This window comes from Vombatus ursinus, unplaced genomic scaffold, assembly GCF_900497805.2.
Source record: "Vombatus ursinus unplaced genomic scaffold, bare-nosed wombat genome assembly UNPS02014841.1, whole genome shotgun sequence".
Taxonomy (NCBI): Eukaryota; Metazoa; Chordata; class Mammalia; order Diprotodontia; family Vombatidae; genus Vombatus; species Vombatus ursinus.
Window position 1 is genome coordinate 6,258,203 of NW_020954619.1, and position 23,423 is coordinate 6,281,625.

A 23,423-nucleotide genomic window follows, 5' to 3' on the forward strand; every position below is an offset into this window, starting at 1 on the left:
CTTAAAAACCATACCTTCTTATTGTCGATTTACCCCAGAACTTTGCTCAGCACCTGACCCTCTTGCCCTGGAGAAGCTCATTATCCCACCTTTGCAGCCTGTTATATCCCTCTGCCAGGCCTGCCCCTCTCTTCCCACTGTTCCTTGATGAGCCTCTACTTTGTGAAGGGGCCCAGGCTGGTTTGCTTCCATTTCCCTTCCAGAGCCTTATTCCTGATGTTTTCTCTGACTTAAAAACCAAAGCCTGCTCTGCCACCCCAACCCCCTTCCTATTTCTGCCTCCACAAGTTCCTGGAGGGCAGGAGTTATCCCTTTTGCTCATATTTATCCCATGTGCTTAGCATAGTACATGACACGTAGAAAGCACTTAGTAGTAACTCCATAAATGCTTGCTTTCTTCTTTCCTTCCATTTTATAGGTGAGGAAACAAAAGCTCACAGAGGTTAAGGGACTTGCAAAGGGTCATTCAGAAGGTGTCTGAGTCTGGATTTGAACTCAAGCCTTCCTGACTCTAAGACTAGTGCTCTATAAACTGTGCCACCTGAATGGCTGAAGTAGTGAGATGTGAAAACAATACAAAGTTGGGGAGTTATCAGAATTCCACATATTCCCTTTATTCAAACACTATAATTTATTTCCTTAGCCATTATTAGAAATACAGGACAATTTTTGGAGTACAACTCCTATACATTTTTACCTAATTTGAGTTTTTAAAACCACTAAATTCTAGCTCAACAATGATTATTAGTCTAAATATTTTCCTTTTCATCCTGACACCAAGCTGAGGCGAGACCTCAAAGTCATGACATAAGGACTGGTTGAAGGAACTGGGGATATTTAGCCTGGAGAAGATTTTGTGTGTGTGTAAATTGAGAGATGGTCCTTGTCTTCATTTATATAAAGGGGAAGAAGGAAGAGGAAGAAGAATTAGACTCATTCTGCTTGGGCCCAGAGGGCACAACTAGCATTACAGAAAAACTTTACAAAGAGACATACATTATAAGGATTTCTGCTCAACATGAAGAATACTTTCTTAACAATTAGAACTGTCCAAAAGTTTTTATAATGTTTGTCCCATGGAAAATGTCCCATGTAACATTAGAATAATAATTAGAATAAACATTAGAATAAGAAAAAAACAACTGTGAAAGCAGAGGCAGTGCTCTTCACATTGTCCAGTTTTGTGTACCCATGTGTCCCAAGGTGTTGGTCTAAAGGCCTCTCCAAAAAGCAGCCCAGAAAATTCATTTAGACTGGCTCTCTGCACTCCATTCATCTCAGTGTCTCAGTTAGTTTTGGGTGGCTTAGGGCTTCCTTTAAGATTATGTCAGGCAGCACACCCAGCACCACAGCTGGGCTGACCAGGAACATCAATAAGCACACTGATTTTATAACTTAGTCATAAAAGGATCAAAGCAGAAAGCCTTGTAGTGTTCCATAGTTTCATACTTCACAGAACTCTATATATTCCGTTTAACTCATCGACGCAGCCTCAGAAAAAATGCATGTTTACACTCTTTACTCTCCAAGGGATAATATTTGTCATAAAAGTCCAAGACATATTCTTCTGTCTTGAATCCAAATTTCTGGTACAGAAGCATAGCGGAGTTGCTTGCTGAGACGTGAAGGGTTACGTCCTTGCCCATGCAGGTCTGCCAAAAAACAGGGGTAAGAACAACACTAAAATGAAAAAGCCTCTAGGGAAAATGAGTAGGTTAAGAAACTCTTTTAAGTGTAGGTATTTCAGTAGCTGTGAAACGTGAGAAATCAGAGACCTGAAACTGAGACATTACAACACATAGCAACAGCTGGAAACAGAATGGAATGTTGCTGCTTATGCAAACATTCACAGGACTCAGGCACCCTGCAGGGTTTGGCCTGACTTTATTTATTTCCCCTGTATGGAGAGACCAGGAGTAATAGAGTCAACTTTACAATCTAATTTACAATTCAATTATATTTAATTATTTCAGAACACACCAATGTCAAACACTTGTGAATAACCTGAAGAAAAAAAAAAAGAAAATGAGGAGGTCTGTTTTTATAACTGAGTGCTTTCTTTGCCAAAACAAAAAAAAAATTACCTGATAAAATTGGTTACCTAGACCCACTAGCAAGGGGCTGACATGAAGCCTCCATGGACATAACGTATACAGATTTCAGCTGGTAGACTACACGGCAAACTGAAAAAGGGCCAGGTCTGGGTTCAAATTAGCCTCTCCAAACCTGACTTTCCCCAAGAGCAAAACAAGGCTGCCCCCTCTGCATGTGACTCCCAGAGGTTGTTCTGAAGACAAAGATAATGCATTCACAATGTTTTGTCCTTCTTTCTATAGAAGTGCCAGCTATTGTTACTATTCAAGCCCGCTGTGCTCTTTGAAAACCTGTGTTAAAATCATACAAGAACCAGATAAGGGAGTGCTAAAGTTGTGTAAAATTTTCAGTTTCCCTCCACTTAGTAGAGATAGCTTAATTTCAAAAACTTTTAATAATTAGAGGCAGCTGGTGGTACCATAGTGCTGAGAGCACTGAGTATGGAGTCAGGAAGATCTGAGTTCAGATCCAGCCTCAGACCCTGATTAGTTGGGTGACCTGACAAGTGACTTCACCTGCCTCAGTTTCCTCAGCTATGAAATGGGAATAGTACCTACTTCCCAGAGTTGTTATGAGGATCAAATGAGATATTTGTAAAGTGCTTTTATAGCATGGTGCCTGGCACATGGTTGGCACTTCAAAAAAATGCTTATTTCCTTCCTTCCTTATAATTATTACATCTACATGAAAAAGATCTTTAATCAATTAATGCTTAAAAATAAGGCAAAAGCCATAAAAAAAGAAGTCTCCCTGTTTTATGAGAAGTGTGCACTCAAAACAGTGTAACCAGCAGACATTGAATGTACTCCTAGAGATCTGATTGATGGTGCCCAGGATCTACACTTAACAACTTCTCTCTTAGGTTAGTTGACACTAACCCATCGACCTCCAGATTTTTCTAAGTTTAATGAACTACATTTTGTTTCAACAAACAAAACACCACAGAATATACCATAACCCAAATCAGATTCATAGCTATTTGTGAAGCTAACCTAGTAAAAGAAAATCTGTGCATTAAATTATAAATGGAAAAAAAGTAAACTCCTGACCATCATAAAATACTTATTGGGCACTTAATATAATGAAGAGTTATAATATATAGTCCCTGTCACCCAAAGGGCTTAGAACTGTGGGAGAGGACAAATATGTAAAAAGACAAATAACAAAAACAAAATAACAGCTATTTGTAAAGAACTGGTCAATACTCAGTTGCCTGAAACAGAAAGAGGTTTAAAGGGTCAAAAGGATAATTAAATACTAGAGGGAATTTTGTACACTCCATACTCAGTCTCTAACAAGACAAAGTGGCGGTTACTAGGTCTGTCAAGTCATTTATAAAAATTTTCACTACGTGCTACGCACTAGTGCTGGGGATGGTTACAAATAAAGGCAGAAAACAATCCCAATACGAATGAGTATATCTCTTAATTGGGAGAAAACATGTGAATAACTAGACACACACAATATTTACAGATGAGATAAAAGGTAGTATGTAAAAGTGAAAACATTAGTAGCTGGGAAGACTAGAAAAGCCCTCCTATACAAAGTGGGATGTGAGCTCTGCCTTGAAGGAAAGCAGGGACACTAAGAGATAGAGATGCAGAAGAGCATTCCAGGGATGAGGGTCAGACATGAGTTGTATAGGTAACAAATGCTATAGGACTGTTAAGAGGGAAAGATCATTGTTCAGACAGGAAGGCTTTCAGAACTGGCAACATCTGGAAACTCTGGATTCAGTTCAGTAAGAACTGGAGAAACAGCATTTTATCAGCTCTAGTCTCCTGAAAAAGTCTGCCTATTTAACCCTTAATCCCCTATTGAGACATATTTGAATATGGAGGATTTATGGGAAAATCCCAGAAAAAAAAATCTCTTACACACAAACCAACAATCCAGTCAATCCAATGGAAGTGTATAAATAGAATGTATTTTTCTGCATGGGGAATGCAGACTATGTTTTATAGCTGAAACATAACTCACTCTCTCAACCATGTACTGTAGCCAGAAAGGCCTGGATTCAAGTGCCCCATCTCTCTCTCTCTCTCTCTCTCTCTCACACACACACACACACACACTCTCTCTCACACTCTCTCTCTCTCTCTCTACTAAACTAGGTAACCCTTAGCAAGTCACTTTCACTTCTCAAGGCCCCGAAACAACTCTCTTAAGATTGGGTTTCAGAGACTGTGCTGACTTTCACTGGGTAGGAGTTAACCTCATTGAAGACAGTACCCACTGCTAATGAAATCATAGATACAAGATTTATCCCTATCCCAATAACATACAATCTTAGAAGCCTCACCCTATTTGTCAGTCACCGACTCATATATTCACAAAAAAATGATGGAATTTCGGAGAAACTTAAGATGTGCTTAAATGTCATTAAATCTTTCTCATAAATGATGAAAAATCTCATTTAGGCTTAATTGCAAATAAAAATGAAGGCCTGAGCAAAGGAAATCCAATAGAAGTGTAAAGACATGAGAAATAATGAAGCATACACATGTGAATTTTTCAATATAATATTGAACATGATGAAAAAATTAGGGACTGTGAAACATTTTCCAGCTCCCTTCTTCAATTTATCAGTACCATGGTGTTGATGACTCCACTAATAATGTCAGAAGTCTAAAGGAAACATGAATAATAAAAAGAATGAAGGGTATACATTTTTTCCATTTTAAAATGTTTTATCGATTATGCTTATCCACAAGCTTGTTTCTTTCAAATCCATGCTAGCAAATGCTAGTTTTTAAGTTTTTAGTTTAAAAACAAACAAACAAACAAACTCATGAATCTTTCATATTATTGACTGATGTTATTTTGAGTTGATTTAGGGGCCCTGTTATTCCCTTGGTCATGATCAAAAAGGCCTAGAGAACAAATGACCTTCCCTTCCCTTACTCCAACATACCTACCTCCACCTGGATCCCAATAGGTTCCCAAGGGCCCAGAACAAACAGTCTAAGGGGAGTCCTTCTACTTCTTTGCCCCATTTCTTTTCTTCCCATTTTTTTTTTTTTGGCTAAGCAATGGGATTTGCCCAGGGTCACACAGCTAGTAAGTGTTAAGTGTCTAAGGCCGGATTTGAATGCAGGTCCTCCTGACTCCAGGGCTGGTGCTTTATCCACTGAGCCACCTAGCTGCCTCATTTTTTTTGGGGTGGTGGTGAGGCAACTGAGATTAAATGACTTGCCTGGAGTCACACATAATGTTACTATCTTTTTTTTTTCCTTAAAGGCAATTTGGGTTGACTTGCCTAGAGTCACACAGCAAGTAAGTGTCTGAGGCCAGATTTGAATTCAGATCCTCCTGACTCCAGGGCTGGTGCTCTATCCACTGTGACAACCTAGCTGCCCTTGCCCCATTTCTTAATACCCAGTTCCCATCTTGGCAGAATGCTGAGCTATCCTCCCCATACCCACCCTCCACCAGAGGTTACCCAAGGTCCTGACCCATTACCCCTTTCTGAAGACATTGGCTAACCACACAGATCCTCGTAGTACTATGATGAGTTGATGCTATGTCTTATGGACCTCTACACATTGCCATCTGTTTTGCCATTGCACTCTAAGGACATCTGGAATTCAAAATACCCTGGCCACTGCACCCTAAGTACCAATTGGCCTATCTGCCCTGCAGCTAAACCTACCTATATGTGTGCTCTCCTTTAATTAAGATATAAGCTACTTGGGAGCAGGTACTGTCTTGTTTTTCTATTTTTATTTATCTCTACCACTAGGAACAATGTTAGGGCACATTAATAACTGCTTAATGCTTTTCCATTCCATTCTATTATAAATATGGATAAATTACCTGAATAAGATGATAAATCATAAAAGTTGCAATTCCTGCTCTCCTCCATTCAGGATGAACAAATAGAAATGATATGTAAGCTTCATTATACTTCACATCAGGAACCATGAAGCCAAAGGCAATTATGACTTTCTTATAAAGAACGACGACACTGAAATCAGGATACTGAAGGCATTCTGACAAGTCAATACCTAAAGATAGAAAACAAATGGGAACTTAAGATAGGGCAACTACGAGCAAATCTTACAATCAAGTATTCAAAATATAATAATTGGGAAACTAATGAAAAACCTATACTTACAGGCTAAAAACATACTCTGTACGTGCAAAAAACTTTGTAACATTCAAAACATAAAAATTAACTCCAGAGACTTTATCATTAAAGTACTCTAAAGCCAAACTAAACCAAAAAAAGATATTAGAGTTAGAAGGGACTTTAGGGATATTCTAATCTGACCTCCTCATTTTAGGAATGAGAAAACTGAGGCCCAGAGAGGTGAAGTCATTTGTCCAAGGATACAAAGTCACAGAGTTGGAACTAGAATGAAAGTCTGAGTTTCAGACAACCATATGCTTAACTTAGGGAAGTTCTGAATAATGTCACATTTTATAGGAGTGAGAGTGGTAGGCCAATTTCTCTCCTACTTATTATTAGTTCACATTTCAGTTGTCACCTCTGTAAAGATGACTCCCAAATCTACACATACTGCTGTAACATCTCCTGTGGTTTCCCCCCACATTACCAGATGCCAGCAGTTCATTTCTACTTAGATATCCTGCTGGCCCCTCAAATTTAAATGTAGAAAACTTGAGCTTACTGTGTCCAGCCATGACCCCAATTCTCACCGCCTCAAACTTGTCTACTAAAGACACTACCATCCCCTGAGTTACCCAGCACTGAAATCTTGGAGTTTTCCCTCAACCTCCACATCTGATTAGCAGACAAATTATGCCTTTTCTATAATACCCATCTCTTCCATTTCCTTTTCTTCATTTACAATGTCATTGCTCTAGCCCAAGTCTTCACCCCTCTTCAGAAAGACTGCTATTATAGGCCCCCTTTGGGTGAGTCTCTCCCTTTTCCAATCTAAACCATACATTGCTGGGAAAATAATCTTCCCAAATGTCCAAGTCATTCTTCTGCTTGCTGAGATATCTTCTATGGTTCCCTACTGTCTCTAAGAGAAACTACAGACTTTTAAAAATCCAGTCAGTCAACAATAATTTATTATGTTATCAGTACATTTGAGGAATTGTTCTAAGTGCTAAGGATATAAAGAAAGGTAAAAGCATAGTCCCTGCCCTAAGGAAGCTCACATCTTAATGAGGGAAACAACACGAAAGCCAATTATATGTAAGATACATAGTTCTGTGTGTACAGATATACATATCTATATGTACAAATGCATACATATATTTATAAAACATACACTGAGGAGGCAAACTCAGAGGGATGGGGGGGCGGGTATGGAGTGGGAAAGAATAGAAAAGACTTCTAGTAGAAGGTAGGTTTTAGGTTGAATCTTGAAGGAAGTCAGGGAAACCAAAACACACAGAACGGAGAAAAATGCAGGCACAGGGGACAGCCAGTGAAAATGCAGGATTGGGGAAAAAAAATGCAGGATTGGGAGATGGTATGGCCAGTGTCACTGTAAGGTAGTAAACTTAGTAAGTCAAGAAAGGTTATAAAGTTATAAAGGTCTTTAAAAGCCAAACAATTTTAAATTTGATCTTGAAAGTGACAGAAAACAACTGGAATTTATCAGGTAGGGAGATGACATGGTCAGACCTCCACCCTATTTTGGCAGAAAAGAGGAAGAATTGATGTGAAGCAAGAAAACCAATCAGGAGGTGGCTATGTGAATAAGGGAGATGTATACAGGAGATGTTCCAAGAGTAGAAAGGTCATGACTTAGCAACAGATTGGATATATGAAGTAAGTTCAAGTGAAGGCATTGAGAATGAAACCTAGACTGGGAGACTGGAAACTTGGGAGAGCAGGAGGATGGTGGTGCCACTTAAAGAAATAGAAAAGTTCATGGTAGGGGTGAAGTGGGGAGGAGTATAAAAAAGTCAGTCAGTCAATAAGCATTTAAGCAATATTATGTGCCAGATATTGTGTTAAGTGGTGGGAACAGAAAAAAGAGGAGAAACACAGTTCCTATGCTAAATAAGCTCACAATCTAACTTGACAAACTACCTCCAACCTCTGTGCATCTGCAGTCTGTTCTCCATGCCTGGAAATCACTTCTTACCTCCATGTTTTAGAAAGACCTGATTTCAAATCATGGTTCTGCCACTTTTTATCTTGAACAAGCCAACTAACCTATCAATCAATCAAGTGCTTAATATGTGGCAGGCACTGTGCTAAATGCTGGAGAAATAAAAAAAATTAGTCCCTGCCCTTGAGAACCTTACATTTTAATGGGAGACACCTCTCTAAGCCTCAGTTTCTCATATGTGAAATGGGGATAACACTGTTTATAATACCTATTTTCCAAGGCTGCTGTAAGAAAAGCATTTTGCACAAGTGCTACATAAATGTCAGTTATTATCTTCCTTCAAGATTCAGTTCCAGAGAACCAACTCTCTATGTATCCTTGTTTTCCCTAGCTGATAGATTTCTCTTCCTCTTCAAATATTTCTGGAGTACTTTATTTCTTCTTTGCCCCCATCACTCCTTAATGTGCATTAATTTGATCCTTGCTCACGTGTGCTAAAGGACAGTCAAATCTTTAAGCATCATTTGGGAGGCACCAGGATTAGTGGAAAGAATGCTAGATTTAGAGGCAAAAGAACCAGGTCCAAGCCCTGGCTCTCAGCTCGCTACCTATGTGACCTTGGGCAAGCCACTTACCCTGTCTGGGCCTCAGTTTCCTCATCTGTAAAGAGTTGGACTAGATGACATCTAAAGGTCCCTTCCAGCTCTAAATCTATGGTCCTATGAAGTAGAAAACAAAAATGTCACAACTGATACAAATGAGCAATCTGCTGATGCTGAGAAACAATATGTGATTTTGTGGACGTTGGCCTAGATGAACAAGAACAAGGCTCAGGCAGAGGGTGGATTACATGGCCTCTGCAGGCGGTCTCTAATACCACGTGGCTGTGAAAACAGGACAAAACACATTCCGAAAACAGAGAGACAAGTCATGGGAGCCAAACAAAGCTACCTCACTACTTTAACTGCTTTTTTGTCTAATCTCAGAAAACTAAAAGATGAGTATAAGTCCGAAGGGATATAATGCAGGGGTGGGGACCAGGAAAGCTGAATCAAGTCTCAGCTCTTCCACTGAGTGACCCTAGACAGTCATTTTACCTCTCTGGGCACCAGCTCCCTAACCTGTAAAATGAAGGGGGCTGTCTGGACTTGATGTCTAAGGTCCCTCCCAACTCTAACATTCTGCTATTCTCAGTTTTTTAACAATGATGCTAAAAACATCTATTAAAGAAAGACTTAGAAGATTATTTGGTTTAGTGAATAAAGAAATGTTAAATATAGATCAGAGATATCTTACCAGGCCAGAAAAATTCATGACACATAGAGTTTATCGTTGGGATGTGATTTGGGCGAACATAGCAGTAATCAATCGGTGCTTCAGGCTCTGGTTTCCAACTGGCATCATTCTTATGTAGATAGGCACGTATCTCAGACAGAAGCTGAAGCTTAGGTGGTTTTGACTCATAATCACGCCTCCCAGTATCAAAGGAAGAAAACACAAAATAACAGCACCGTGAAAAAAAATCCTTTATTATTGTAAGGTATTTGATGATCATAAAACACATGTCATGTTTGAAAATTCAAGATAACCTGTTCTTCTTTATAGGATTGAGGTAGTCAGAAATGATATTCTCCTTTTATAACTGAAAAGCAGCATACAAACAATATACTCAAAATGTCTTTTAAGGAAACTTTTGTCCCATTAACTTAGCGGTGGTTAAGAAAAGCCAGACTGAAGACTCAGAAAGTAAAAATCATACAACCACAGAATAAGTGGGGCACAAATAATACAGACCCAAGTTTTTTCCTATTCAGTGAGTATGACTCCATCCCTGAAATGACCAATTCTAGGGATTAAGAAGTTATTTGTTCATTCAACTTCTGTCAGCTTTGCCTATTCCAACAACAGAGCCCATTATTATAAACTACTATGGTGTTCATTACAATGTTGATATTGTCCAGTTAGGCACTAACATAGGATGTTGCTCCACACCTCCCCAACTTTATTTCCTAGATCATTAAATAGCCATAACCATGCAAAAACTAAGAATTTTAATAAAAAGACTTTTATTGACTTCATTTTAAAGTTAGCCATTACTCTGAATCTGCTGGACTGCAAGTTAAAATACCCCTAACTTAAAATCCTTAAATCCTTTTTTAAATCTCTTCTTTGGAAAAAATCAGATAATCTAAATCATTTTGTTCTATATTTCTTTCCCAAGATTTTCTGACTCTTGTATCCCAAGTTACCTTTTTTGCTTTGAGGTATAGACATGCTAAGTGAATGAAACCTGAAAACACAAATCTTATATTTGCTGAGGTCCTCTCACAATCTGGAATTTTTATTCACTACAATGGAAGAATCCTATGGGATGATCTCAGAGGACTGTGCTGCCCTACCTTGCCACATAATAATACTGTTCTTGCTCTGCAGACAACCGAGAGTAGAACACTAACTAGAACTGCAAGATTCATGCTGGTTTCACATTAAAGTCATATTGCTGAATAAGTGTTACAGTACAAAGTATAACTTGGCTGTGTGTTCAAATTCTCTCTCCCTCAAAAGTTATTAAGAATGAAACAGGAGAGAGTAGATCAGGGGAACTACCAAAATAAAAAATTGCAAGAGATCAGTAATGAAAATTAAGGAAAAGGACAATAGGCTAAGTGACAAAAAGAAAAAAAAGGATAAGAAAGAAATGGAGAAGTCTGGCCTTTAGATGAATGAATAGTTGAAAAATAAAAGCCACCCTCACTTTTACTTAGAAACTCTCCTTCATCTCCATTCTCCTTCTAGACTCCACGCTGAAAGCAAACTGACAAACAAGGTAAAAAGGAAGGGAAACAAGTATAACTTTCAATGACAAACATGACATTAAACCTCATTGACATATACCTGATATAAGGTTTCAATACCCGAGAAGTATAAGGGCTGACAATACTATGGTCTGCTGCCATATCTTCTGATCCTACCAATCGGGACAAAAATTTAGTAGTCTGGTGCCGATACCCTTTTCTGGATGGCAAGGCAGTCTAAGATAAAGAAAAATCGGTTATATAATAGGATTAATAAAAGTATGTGACCAGAAAACCTAAGTCCTGTTCCCCATCTGAAAAATGTAAGGATCTTGCAGACTTTATAGATTATCTTGATATTAAAAACCTATAAAAGAATAACTCACTGCAAATATTTTAGAATAAAACATTCCAAAATTTTAAAGTGATTTTCTTGGATGTCTGGAAAAAAAATCAGTGTTTTTTTTAAAGCGATTAGGATTATACCTGCTATAGGAACTACCACTCTAAAATTTCTCTGTGCTTTTAAATCCTCAACTACAGAGATTAATAAACTGGCATAATTTCATCACATTTCTCCCAACTCCATTAGATTTCTATCATTCTAGGCCTACACAATACAACACTCATAAATACTACATAGTCAATTTCATTTACCACTAAAGAAAACATTAGGGACAGCTAGGTGCAAATAGATAGAGTGCCAGGCCTTGAGCCAGAAGACTCATCTTCCTGAGTTCAAATCTGGCCTCAGACACTTACTAGCCATGCCTTATGCAAGCCACTTAATCCTGTAAAATGAGCTAGAGAAGTAAATGGCAAATCACTCCAGTATCTTTGCCAAGAAAATCCCAAATGGGGTCACAAAGAGTGTGACAGGACAAACAACTGCACAACAATTAACAAAGAAAACATTTACAGGTTGAATGCATTGCTCAGACTAGGATTAGAAGTGTACACAGCTGAGGATACATGAATTTTTTGACCAAGTTGTTTTTTTTTTTCAGGAAGCCTTCTGGTTCCCTCACCTGCCAGTTGAGTGGTACAAGCTAGACAGTATTTTCTAGTCTAAGAGCGTGGCTGCTATATAGAAACGGCTCTTACTACTAAGCTTTACCCTTATGCTTTAGGAAAATAGCCTTATAAAAAATAATGTGGGGCAGCTAGATGGCGCAGTGGATAGAGCACTGGCCCTGGAGTCAGGAGGACCTGAGTTCAAATCCAGCCTCAGACACATGATACTCACTAGCTGTGTGACCCGTGGCAAGCCACTTAACCCCAATTGCCTCGCAAAAATAAATTTTAAAAAAAACATAATACAGTAAAAGGAGAGAAAAGAATATATACCAGAGGCAGTAAGGTAGAGCAGAGAGATCATTGATCTTCAGAAAGACTTATGTTCAAATCCTGCCTCCTACAATCAATCACCAACCAGCATTTAAGTACTCACTGTTTGCCAGGCACCGTGCTAAGCATTGGGGATTCACAGAAAAGTAAAAAACAGTTCCTGATCTCAAGAATCTTAACCTTAATGAGTATAATAGCTATATAACCACAGGCAATTCATTTAGCCTCTGAGACTCATACAACTTTTGAAAATTTGTTCACTAAATTATATATGGGTTGGAATCTGTCCTGAAGCTCTACATAGTAAGAAAAATGTATTATCAGTCTTGTTCATACTATTAAACAGCTTCATTTTGCTCTTTTCAGGGAATATAGAGTGAGTTATATATTCAAATGTCAGGACATGTCTGCTGTATCAAAACAAAATGTAGCAATTAAAATATTAGAAATTTCTCAAAAAAGAAAAAGTCCAATAATTAAAAAAATGTATTCTTTTCTACAGCAACCTTCACATACAAACTCTAAAAAACCAGAATTTGCCCAGCTAAAGTACTTTACTGGTTCTCTGCCTCTGGCACCACTCACTTGATAACGGTCAAGGATTCTGAAGTCCTGACAGGTTGTTCGGTATGTGGCATGGCCAGCTGGAATTCTTGATGCTCCTCCATCTTTTGCTCCATAGATACCATCAACCAAAAGAAGGGCAGCATTAACAACCTGATCTAAGTCAAAGAGGGGTAATCCCCTCTCTCTCTTGGCTTGTCTGACAATTAATTTTCTCTTTAGCCTCCTAGCTTCTGGAGTCACCAGCACAGCACTGGGGCAGGACTCAAGCCTCCTCAGGAGGAGTTTTTCTTCATAAATGCTAATGGGTGTGTATTTGGGACCTTTTGGTTTACTGTCCTTCTCTAGCTGTGGCTTCCTCTTTTCTCTTGTTCTCGTTTGTAAGGATGCACTTGAATCTTCAGTGTCTTCACTATCGGCTTCTATCCGTTCAGTTTTCTCTTCCTCACTCTCCACCTCCTGCTTGATTTGTTCAGGTGCCTTCACCTTCTTTCTCCCTCCCACCACTGCCCCAGAGCTTGATGATGCAGTAGAAGGGGGTACATATTCTATTCCAGGATCTATAACGCCATCTCCTTCCATCTCCTCATCATCTAGACAAGGTATAAAAACAAAGAATTACCAAAACAAACAAACAAACAAAAAGCCTAGATGAACACATTCTCTTTAACGGAAACTGAATATGACAAATATTTATTTACTGCCTACTATGTGAAAGACAAAATAACAACTGAACAGTCCCTTATCCTCGAAGGATTTATATTCTACTAAGTAAAATACAAATTTTCTATGGAGAGGAGAAAATAACTATCAGGATGGTTTAATACAAAGAGAACAGACCTTCAACATTAAATTAACAGACCTATTAAACAGAACATAATAATGACAGAATTGTGAAAACAAGGTTAAATCCATTCATTGATAGCAGAAGTACAAACTAATAAAAATCTTTTTGAAGAGATTAATGTAGTAGGACTGAGTAAAAGTTACAAAAATTACCATACCCTTTGACCAACAGTTTCATTACTGGGAATATACTCTGCAAGTATTTAAAAAAAAAAAAAAACAGCAAAGAGCTAGCTGCCCAAAGACTTTCATGGAAACACATATAATCACAAAAAACTGTAAACAACTAAATGTCCAACAATGGCAGAATGGTTAAATGAAGTGAACATTAATGCAATGGAATTATTTTAGGGGAAGGATGTCTAGACATGATTTCAATGGCACAGGAAACTCTCAATATGGATATTTCTTGCAATAACCTATGTTAGCAATTCATGAGTAATTTGTAATGTTAGGAAGCTGCCTAAGATACTGAAAAGTTAAATGACTTATTTATGACCACAAAGTTCTAAGGATCAGAAGCAAGAATCCTAAAGCACTAACTCCAAGGTCAGTCCTCTATCCATTATGTCATGCTGCCTTCCAATCTAATGAAGCACATTAAAACCTACAAGTATAAGGATTACAACAACTATCAAAAGAATACCTTTTAATGAAATAATGTAAAGAAAGAAAAAAAAGAACAAAATACACACTATGTTCATAAGAGAAAAAGTAAATTGGAACAAAAGTCTAATGGAGACTAAGAGGGAGTAGCTAAAAAAATTATGATGCTGTATTCATTAAAATTAATTTAAATGTAAATCCTAAGCAAATTTAGGCGGCTGTACTAATGTTCAGTGTTAAGTTTTCAACAAAACATTTTTTTTAAGCAGAGGCCTTTTTTTTTTTTTTTTTAAAGCAGAAGACCCTGGTTCTAGCTCCAATTTTGACACATTGGCTATCTAAAACCAACTAGTGTTTATATAGACTTCACTGTCTAAAAAGTTCTTTATTCAAAATAAAATAACCCTGTGAGGTACATACTATAGATATTATTAACCTTACTTCAGATGAAAAAATGAAGGCACAGAGAAGTTGACCGCTTAACTCCATGCAGCTATTAAGTATCACAGCCAAGGTTTGACCTAGGTTTCTCCTGACTCTTAAGTCCACTGTCCTTTCAAATGACACCATACTACCTTACTTTATCACGGTCTATTTGTAACACAGAAATAACAGTTGTGAAAGTTCTTTGAAAACTAAAGGCATTATTTATGCAGGCAGTATTTTGTAAAGATATGCCCATTTGAAAATGAATTTTCCTGTTTTTTCAAATGGCTAGATGAACCCTGTTCAAAATGCAGTCAAAGTGCCATTCAAAACCAAAGTTATCAACTCCCTTTAAAGACTTATAATGCAAATCTAAAATTACCAAACTTAAACCAAGTATAACCAAAAAAACAAAACAAACCTCAATACTTGTGTTTTACAAATCACCAAGTCATTAGAAAAAGCCATGAGGCATCAGGTGTTAACAATTTTTCTGGGATTACTATAAACAGTAAAGGATGGCAGCTGAATCAGTTGCTGCTTGAGCAAGGACTTAATTACACTTAGTACAAGTCACTGCTAATGGCCCTAATGTTTTTAAAGGACTTCAAAGATTGTTCAAAGTGAGGTGAACTTACGTTGCCATTTTAGGCAGAGGTAGCTAAAAAGAAGCAAGAATTCATTCACTGGCAATAGTATATACTTTATTTTGTTTTGCTCTGTGTTTCTTTATAGCAATATTGTTAAAAAGAGCATAATATTCAGTTCGTGAATTTTCCATATTCTTTATGCCTTTTTTCTCTCCTTCTCTCTCTTTCCACCCAAATAGAGTATATAAGTCAAACCAATTGTGTTTCTTGTTGGTAGCTTTTGTAAAAAGTCTGGTAAAGATATTAAAACAGTTTTTAAAATTATTTGGATATCAAATATCTTTGATAAGAATGTGAGATCCAAGATATAAGAGGATTAAAAGAGCCATTTCCCTAGCAGATAATTAGTCAAAGAATATGGACAAATAATGCTCAACGGAATTGCTTCAAATTGCTTCAGATCACTAAAGTAACAGAAATCACATCTCTGGGATTTTACTCCACACTCAGCAAACAGGCAAAAATAACAAAACATAATAATCACTGTTAGAAGGGCTACAAAAAGACTAGCACACGAAAATAGTGTTGGTAGAGCGAAGTGTCCAACCACTTTAGAAAACAATGTGGAACTACAATAAAAAAGTGAGCAAAATGTCCATACTGTTTGGCCCTGAGATTCAATTTCTAAGCATATAAAAAAATGGGCAAAAAGAAGGTTCCACATACACCAAAATATTCACATCTGCACTTTTAGTGGTAGCAAAGAACTCTTTTATCTATACCAAACAGAGGACCATCAACTGGCCAACAGGTACACAAAATGCCATGTGAATTTAATCAAATATTACCAAAGAATAAGTATGAAGAATCCAGAGATTTATATGAACTGATGCAGAATGAAGTCAGGCAGAAACAGCAAAATAATATACACAAATGACTACAATAATGTAAATCGAAAAAAAACACTACCCCCCCAAACCTCGAATGATTTATGTAATTCTAATGACCAACCTTTTTCCTGAAAAAGAATTAAGAAAATGCATTCTTCCCTCCCTTTCTGTGACAATGTGTATGTGACAATGGATATGAAATATTGCATCTATCGACAGACTTATCTGATGTGCTGATTGGTTTTGCTGATTTCCTTTCTTTTTAATCTGTTATAACAGATGGTTCACTGGGCAGGGAGGAGAAAGGATATATTTGAAAATGAACGTGAAATAAAAACAAAAAGAATCAATAAGACTTTTTTAAAAGACTTTTTAAGGCTGGAGTTATTAATGGTAGATTTAATCCATCCATGTTTCCTATAATCCTTATCATAAGTAGCCTTTGTTCGAAAGACGCTATCTTTTCAGAATAACCTATCAATGCTTTTATAGCAAATGGTAAAACATACCTCTAATTATTACAGAATCATCATCCCAATCAGCACATAGAAAAATATTTACATTGCTTTGGCCGAGTGATAAAATAACATAGATGTTTTTAAAATCAAAGAATGTGACATTTCCTGCTAAGACAGGTGCTTGGAAAGAAAGGCAGGCAGCTGAGCTCCCCCATACTTATTCCAGCAAAACTCTTTTAGTTTTCATTAGACCAAATTATGATCAAGAAATCCAATAAGAAATTATAAAAAGTGACTTCTTCTATCCCAAAATTGCACCAAAAAATCAGCCACAATCCTAAGCAATAGGAAAATGGGCCCCTCCAGCAAAGCCAGTACTAGTGCAGGGTAGCATTCCAGTGCCACCAGAGATGGAACACATCTAGTCTGCAAAAAAAGTTATGTCTGGAGGAAGCATAAGTGGAAGGACACCCTGGGAAAGCCATAGGACAGTTACAAAGTGCTGGCAAACAGGACAGCAGCAGTCATCAGTTAGCATGGTATCATGGCATCGAAACCTATAGAGCTCAGGCCCAGGGATTTTGAGGTCTCTAACACCCTGCTGAGACGTCAAAGAGGGCTCTGAAGATCCAGCAACGCTAAAGATGTGTCTACCCCTGGGAAGGGTCTAGATTTCAGAGTATCACTAAGTTGCCTTCTCACTCTAGCACATCCTTTTTCCATTGGTGAATTCCTTTTAGGGGACTACATTTTGCTTATTTTTTTTTTCCTGGCTACACAATGGGGTTAAGTGACTTGCCCAGGGTCACACAGCTAGTAAGGTTATGTGTCTGAGGCCGTATTTGAACTCAGGTCCTCCTGACTCCAGGGCAGGTGCTCTATCCACTGCACCACCTAGCTTCCCCAGGGGACTACATTTTGGAAACAGACCAATCCCTGCCGAGCTTGGCTTCTGACTCTCTGGACTTTACCACCATGACCATGCCAGGGTACCTCCATTCCCTTTCTACTCCCCATTTTCTGTTCACTTTTATGTACTCTCTTCCTCCATTAGAATGTAAGCTCCTTACAGAATCAGAACACTGTCTGATGATCAACCATGACTGACTTAGCTCTTCTCAGCAATACAATGATCCAAGACAATTCCAAAAGACTCATGATAGAAAATGCTATCCACCTCCAGAGAAAGAACTGATGGGAGTCTGAATGCAGATCGAAGCATACTATATTCACCCTTTTTGGAGTTTTGTTTTTTTCCTTTTGTTTTGTTTCTTTCACATGACTAATGTGGAAATATTTTACATGACTGCACATGTATAACCTATACCAGATTGTTTGCCATCTGAGAGGGAAAAATATTTGGAACTCAAAATCTTCCAAAAAATGAATGTTGAAAATTGTCTTAAATGTAATTAGAAAAAATACTATTAAAAAAAAAAGGAATGTAGGGCAGCTAAGTAGCGCAGTGGATAGAGCACCAGCCCTGGAGTCAGAAGGACCTGAGTTCAAATTTGACTTCAGACACATAACACTCAATAGCAGTGTGACTCTGGGAAAGTCACTTAAGCCCAATTGCTTCACCACCCCCCAAAAAAGAATGTAAAACTCCTTGTGGACAAGAACTGTTCCCCCCCACCAGGACACTTTTATTCGTATCTCCAACACTTAAGCAGAATGCCTGACACATATTAAGTGCTTGTTTGCTTCCTGCCTAGGAAAGGAAGCCACATCAATGAAACAAAGTAATTTGGACTGAGAGCATTCAGGGCCAAGCACCCCACCCAAAAGTGTAGCAGTGGGGCAGGTAGATGGCGCAGTGGATAGAGCACCGACTCTGGATTCAGAAGGACGTAAGTTCAAATCCAGCCTCAGACACATAACACTTACTAGCTGTGTGACCCTGGGCAAGTCACTTAACCCCACTGCCTAACCAAAAAAAAAAAAAAAAAAAAGACAAAAGTGCTGCAGGGAGTAGAACCTGATCCGATCATCAAGCCTGAATTAAAAAAATGAAGGCCAGAAAGATTATTAAATCAAGGAAAACATAGAATACTATTAAAAATTATTGCAAATCTAAGACCCCCAAAATAGAGTATCAAATCTAAGACCCCCAAAATAGAGTATCTCCACGACAACTTTACACAAAGATTCAAAGTAAAAAAATGGATCCTCAAGAAAGATTACATGAATACCAAGTTAAAACAAACAAGAGAAAAAAAGGAAAGAAAAGCTCTTGAGGAAATAACTGGAAGAATAAGTAGCTTAGAAGAAAAAGGGGTAAATCTTACTCAAGAAATGGACTCCTTGAAAATAACAGACCAAATAGAAAATGAAAGACTCAAGAAATAATGAAAATCCAAATGACTGAAAAAAAGAAAATATAAAATATCTGCACTAACCTGGAAAATAGGTCAAAGAAATATCATTTAAGAACCATTGAACTCTCTGAAAACCACGATTAAAAAACAAAACCTGACATTTTATCTCAAGAAATCATCTTTGAAAACTGTCTGGGTCTCTTACAAGCAAAGAGTAAAGACAGAAAAAATCTATCAAGCACCTCCTGAAAGGAACTCTAAAAACAGTCCTGGGAATGTCAGAGCCAAAATCCAGACCTCCCAAGTTTAAAAAAACAAAAAACTATAAAGATGCAAAAAACAAACAAAAAAAACCCCAACTCAACCTGTTAAAGCGTTAAGGAACTAAAGTCAAGATCACATAAGACTTAGCAATTTCTACTATAAATCAGATAGTGGAATACAATTCCAAAAGGTAAGAGAGAAGCTTACAATCAAAAATAACTTACCATGCAGAGTGGAATATAATTCTACAGGGGAAGAAAAAATAGACCTTTAATCGAAGAAGACTGTAAAGCATTTCAATGATAATCTGCTGCTAATAATCTAATGGAGAAGAAAGTGTCCCTTCAGAATCTTAATTTCTCCAAAGTACATTAAGGGAGCTAAGAAAGTTCTGAGGGCAGACTGGTTCTGAGGTTTGAAGAAGGCAAAGACAAGAGAGAGTAAAAGGAATATATACTAGTGTAGAAAAGAGAAAAAATATGGAAGTGTTTTGCATGACTACCCATCTATAATGTATCGAGATTATTGCCTTTTCAATGAGGGTGGGTGGGGAGGGAGGAAGGGAGAAAATTTGTAATCCAAAGTTTTAAAAACACGTGTTAAAAAAAAAAAGAAAAAAAAGGAAAAAAAAGGGTGAGGAAATTGCTACTTCTCATAATTGTGATGGGAGAAGAGTATACAACTTGGAGGCAAGGTATGGGGAGCCGACATCAGGTAAATCTCACTCTTATCTGAAACGGACAAGAGAGCTGAGCATACACACAGTTTAATCTAGAAATACAACAAACAACAGGAAGAATGAATATGGAGGTGAGAAGTTAATAAAGGGAAGGGAAGTTATAACACAAAAAGAAAAGCAAAGAACTAGAATCTAAGGGAAAATTTCAGATTGCCTCTTAGACACCTTGGGAATGTGTGCACAAATTATGGTTTACGGATACAATGGAATAGTATTATGCCGCAAGAAATGAGGAAAGGCTATCCATTGCCATATGAAAAAAATGCTCTAAATCACTTATAATTGTAGAAACTCAAATGAAACTAACTTTGAGGTACCATCTCAAAACCATCAGATTGGCTATGAAGATTAAAAAAGGAAAATGACAAATGCTGAGGGGCTATGGTCCAATAGGTTCACTAATGCACTAATGTTGGTGGAGCTGTGAACTAATAAAACCATTCTGGAAAGCAATTTGGAATCATGCCCAAAAGGCAATTAAACTGTACATATATACCCTTTGAGCCTCCAATTCCTCTACTATATATATCCCAAAGAGTTCAATGACAGAGGCTAAGAAAGAATATGTACAAAAATATTTGTAGCAGTCCTTTTTGTGGTGGTAAATAAATGGAAAACAAGGGGACTAGCTGAACAAATTATGGCATATGAATGTGATGGAATACTATTGTGCTGTAAGAAATGATGAAGAAAATGGTTTAAGAAAAACCTAGGAAGACTGTATGAACTGATGCAAAGTGAAGTGAACAGAACAAGAACAACTTATACAATAACAATACTCAGATAACTCTGATCAATACAATGACCAACCACAGCTCTAAAGAACTCAAGGTGGCACAGTGGATAGAGTACTGGCCCTGGAGTCAGGAGGACCTGAGTTCAAATCCAGCCTCAGACACATAACACTTACTAACTGTGTGACCCTGGGCAAGTCACTTAACCCTAATGCCTAGCCAAAAAAAAAAAAAAAAAAAAAAAGACCCTCAAGGTGGAACATGCTATCGACCCTCCAGATAGTGAACTGATGGCTTCAGAGTGCAAATTGAAGTAAGTTTTCTTTTGGACACGGCTAGTGCAGGAATCCTATGAATATATGCATTTGTAATGGGCATTATTTTTCTTGCCTTCTAAATGGGAGGGAGAGAAAATAATTCAAAATTGAAAATAACATTGAATTTGTTTAAAAAAAAAAAAGAAATGATGAATGTGATGACCAAATACGTCTCCCAAAATCTATGATGAAGCAGGTTATCCACGCAAGTGAAGAACATAAGGTGCAGAGACACATTTTTGAGCACACTCACTGCCCCAGTGGATTCATTTTGCTTGACTATGCTGATTTGTTACCAGGGTTTTCTCTTTATTATTCTTTCTCTTCTGAATTGAAAGGAGAGTTAGCAACAGGGACGCCAAAAAAAAAAAGAGGGGGGCCACTAAAACTTTTTTAAGAATGCACAAAAAAGAAAAATAAATTAGGAAAGAAGCACAGACAATCAATTTTGAAAGGAATGTGTAGATTTTATTATATACTTTTTAAAAAGCAAGGCATCATTGAAATAGAAATTCAGTTTCACATAGAGCCCTATTATGGTGTTCTGTGTGTACACAGAAATCTTCTTCTGGTATTTCTTTTTCTGGTATTTAAGATAAAAAAACTTAAATAACAGAATGTCTGAAAACTGAGTTTAGAGTTATGTTTTATCCAGTATACAATGTTAAATTTTAAATATATTAAATATAAATAAATATTCAACAAAATTCATCAAAGTGAAGAAGAAAGACTGTGAGGGTTGGCAGAACCCAATAGATAATTCTTACCATGAAATAAGGCTTGTGGTGGCATTACATCTGGAATAAGATCGGCTTCTGACAGCAGACTAGGAGTTGCTGAATGGGAAGCAGGAGTTCCAGGAGCAGAAAAATCAAGAGAAGGAGAAGGAGATGGGCTTGTCAGAGGGGTTCGATCAGAGGAACTCAAAGATGAAAAGTCAATCACCTCTCCCTTCTCAAGAACCACGTCAGGCCGACGGCCACGGCTCATGAATTTTACTGGGGTGGAAGATGTGCTTCTATCCAAGAAACCAGCTGCTTCTTTCTGGGCTCGCCTAATATCTTTAGCTTCTTGAGTTCGTGATCTCTTCTCCTTCAGTTCCATGGCAGATTCCACAGGATTTCGACTCACTCTTTTTCTAAGCCCCTCCACTGTAATGATGGGATCCAAAGCTGGTTTCGAGGCTAAAGAAAAACAATATGTAAAAACTCATTCACCATGTATATACCTAAACTCTTCATTGACCAATAGCTGTTCTGCTTGGTTCCAACTCTAGAACATCTGATCAGGCCTTCCCCAGGTTAAGCTCACCATCTGAAATCTGATAGGTTCAGCAGAGAGAATCCACACCTCCTGACCCTAGGCCTGTCCCTCTAGATTAGAGGGCTAGAGGGCAAAAGAATCAATTCCTCCCAAGACGACCCCTTATATGGAGGGCTCAGACATTTCCAACAAACTTCATTCACCACAAGCTGCTCAGCTCAATTTGACTCCCAAGAACCTCAAGCCCTAGAGTGGGGTACACTCTGGCAACCCCCTTCCTCTCCTTTTCAGCTTTCATTTGTATGCTGCCTTTCCCCATTTCCGTAGTAAATTCCTTGAGGGCAAGGACACTCTTTCTTTTTCAGACTGGAATCCCCACTCTGATTTGTATGACAGACACAGTACTTAACAAATGGTTTGGCTACTTACCTGGCTATGTGCTTAGTACAATGCTTTATACTCATAAGATGCTCAGAGAATGCCTAATTATGCTAAAATAAGGCTTTTTAATGTCTCCAATGTGTGAATTTAAAAAGCCAGAGATATTCAGAAATCAGATTTTGAGCAAGAAATTTTGAAATACTTGAAGCAAATTACAGAACAGGCACTTTTATTGGTAAAAGGAGAAAGTGTTGAATTTAAAAAAAAAAAAGCTTCTAAAATTTTGTCATCTGGAACATACCAACAAAGGAACTTCCAGGGACATAAACTAGCTATTCTACTTAAAACAGGGCTCTTATCTTTAGATCTCCTATCTTTAAACTTGGTTGACTTTGGCTTGCCTGGCACCTCTTGTACTGTTCCAGGTACCTTTTACTTTCAGAGCAGAAGCAGACAATTTCTCTCCTTCAGGTTTCATTGTCGGGGGCTTGTTATGAACAAGTTTCCACCATCCAGGTTCTCCAAATTCCTGAGCACCTGAGCGGAAAAACACTGGGCTCCCCACACTAAGGCAACCTGCTACTGTACTCCACCAGGTTGAAGTCTTCTTCCTAAAAGAAAGGACAGAGAATATTTAAAATTATGAATTATATAGGTTTCCTCATTGACCTATATGAATTATATAGGTTTCCTCATTTTTAGGTGCATGTAAACAATATTCTCTGTATATTTCAACAAATGTGACTTTCTGAC

The 23,423-nt window shown here is 37.8% G+C and overlaps 1 protein-coding gene across 4 annotated transcripts in view; it reads right to left on the reverse strand.

Annotated features, from left to right (window-relative positions):
• Positions 1-592: 592 nt before the first annotated feature.
• The window catches only part of KAT14 (lysine acetyltransferase 14), a 34,813-nt gene continuing 11,982 nt past the window's right edge, over positions 593-23,423 (reverse strand). For 3 of the 4 annotated variants that reach the window (XM_027840282.1, XM_027840283.1, XM_027840285.1), the window contains 7 exons: positions 23,100-23,281; positions 21,794-22,210; positions 12,860-13,431; positions 11,028-11,164; positions 9,429-9,604; positions 5,911-6,101; positions 593-1,652 (listed from right to left, as the gene is read on the reverse strand). In XM_027840282.1, the coding sequence (XP_027696083.1) occupies positions 1,479-1,652; positions 5,911-6,101; positions 9,429-9,604; positions 11,028-11,164; positions 12,860-13,431; positions 21,794-22,210; positions 23,100-23,281 (1,849 nt within the window). In that variant the 3' untranslated portion in view covers positions 593-1,478. Of the gene's footprint in view, positions 1,653-5,910; positions 6,102-8,813; positions 8,852-9,428; positions 9,605-11,027; positions 11,165-12,859; positions 13,432-21,793; positions 22,211-23,099; positions 23,282-23,423 lie in introns of those variants that run through there. The other variant, XM_027840284.1, reaches the window with a different exon arrangement.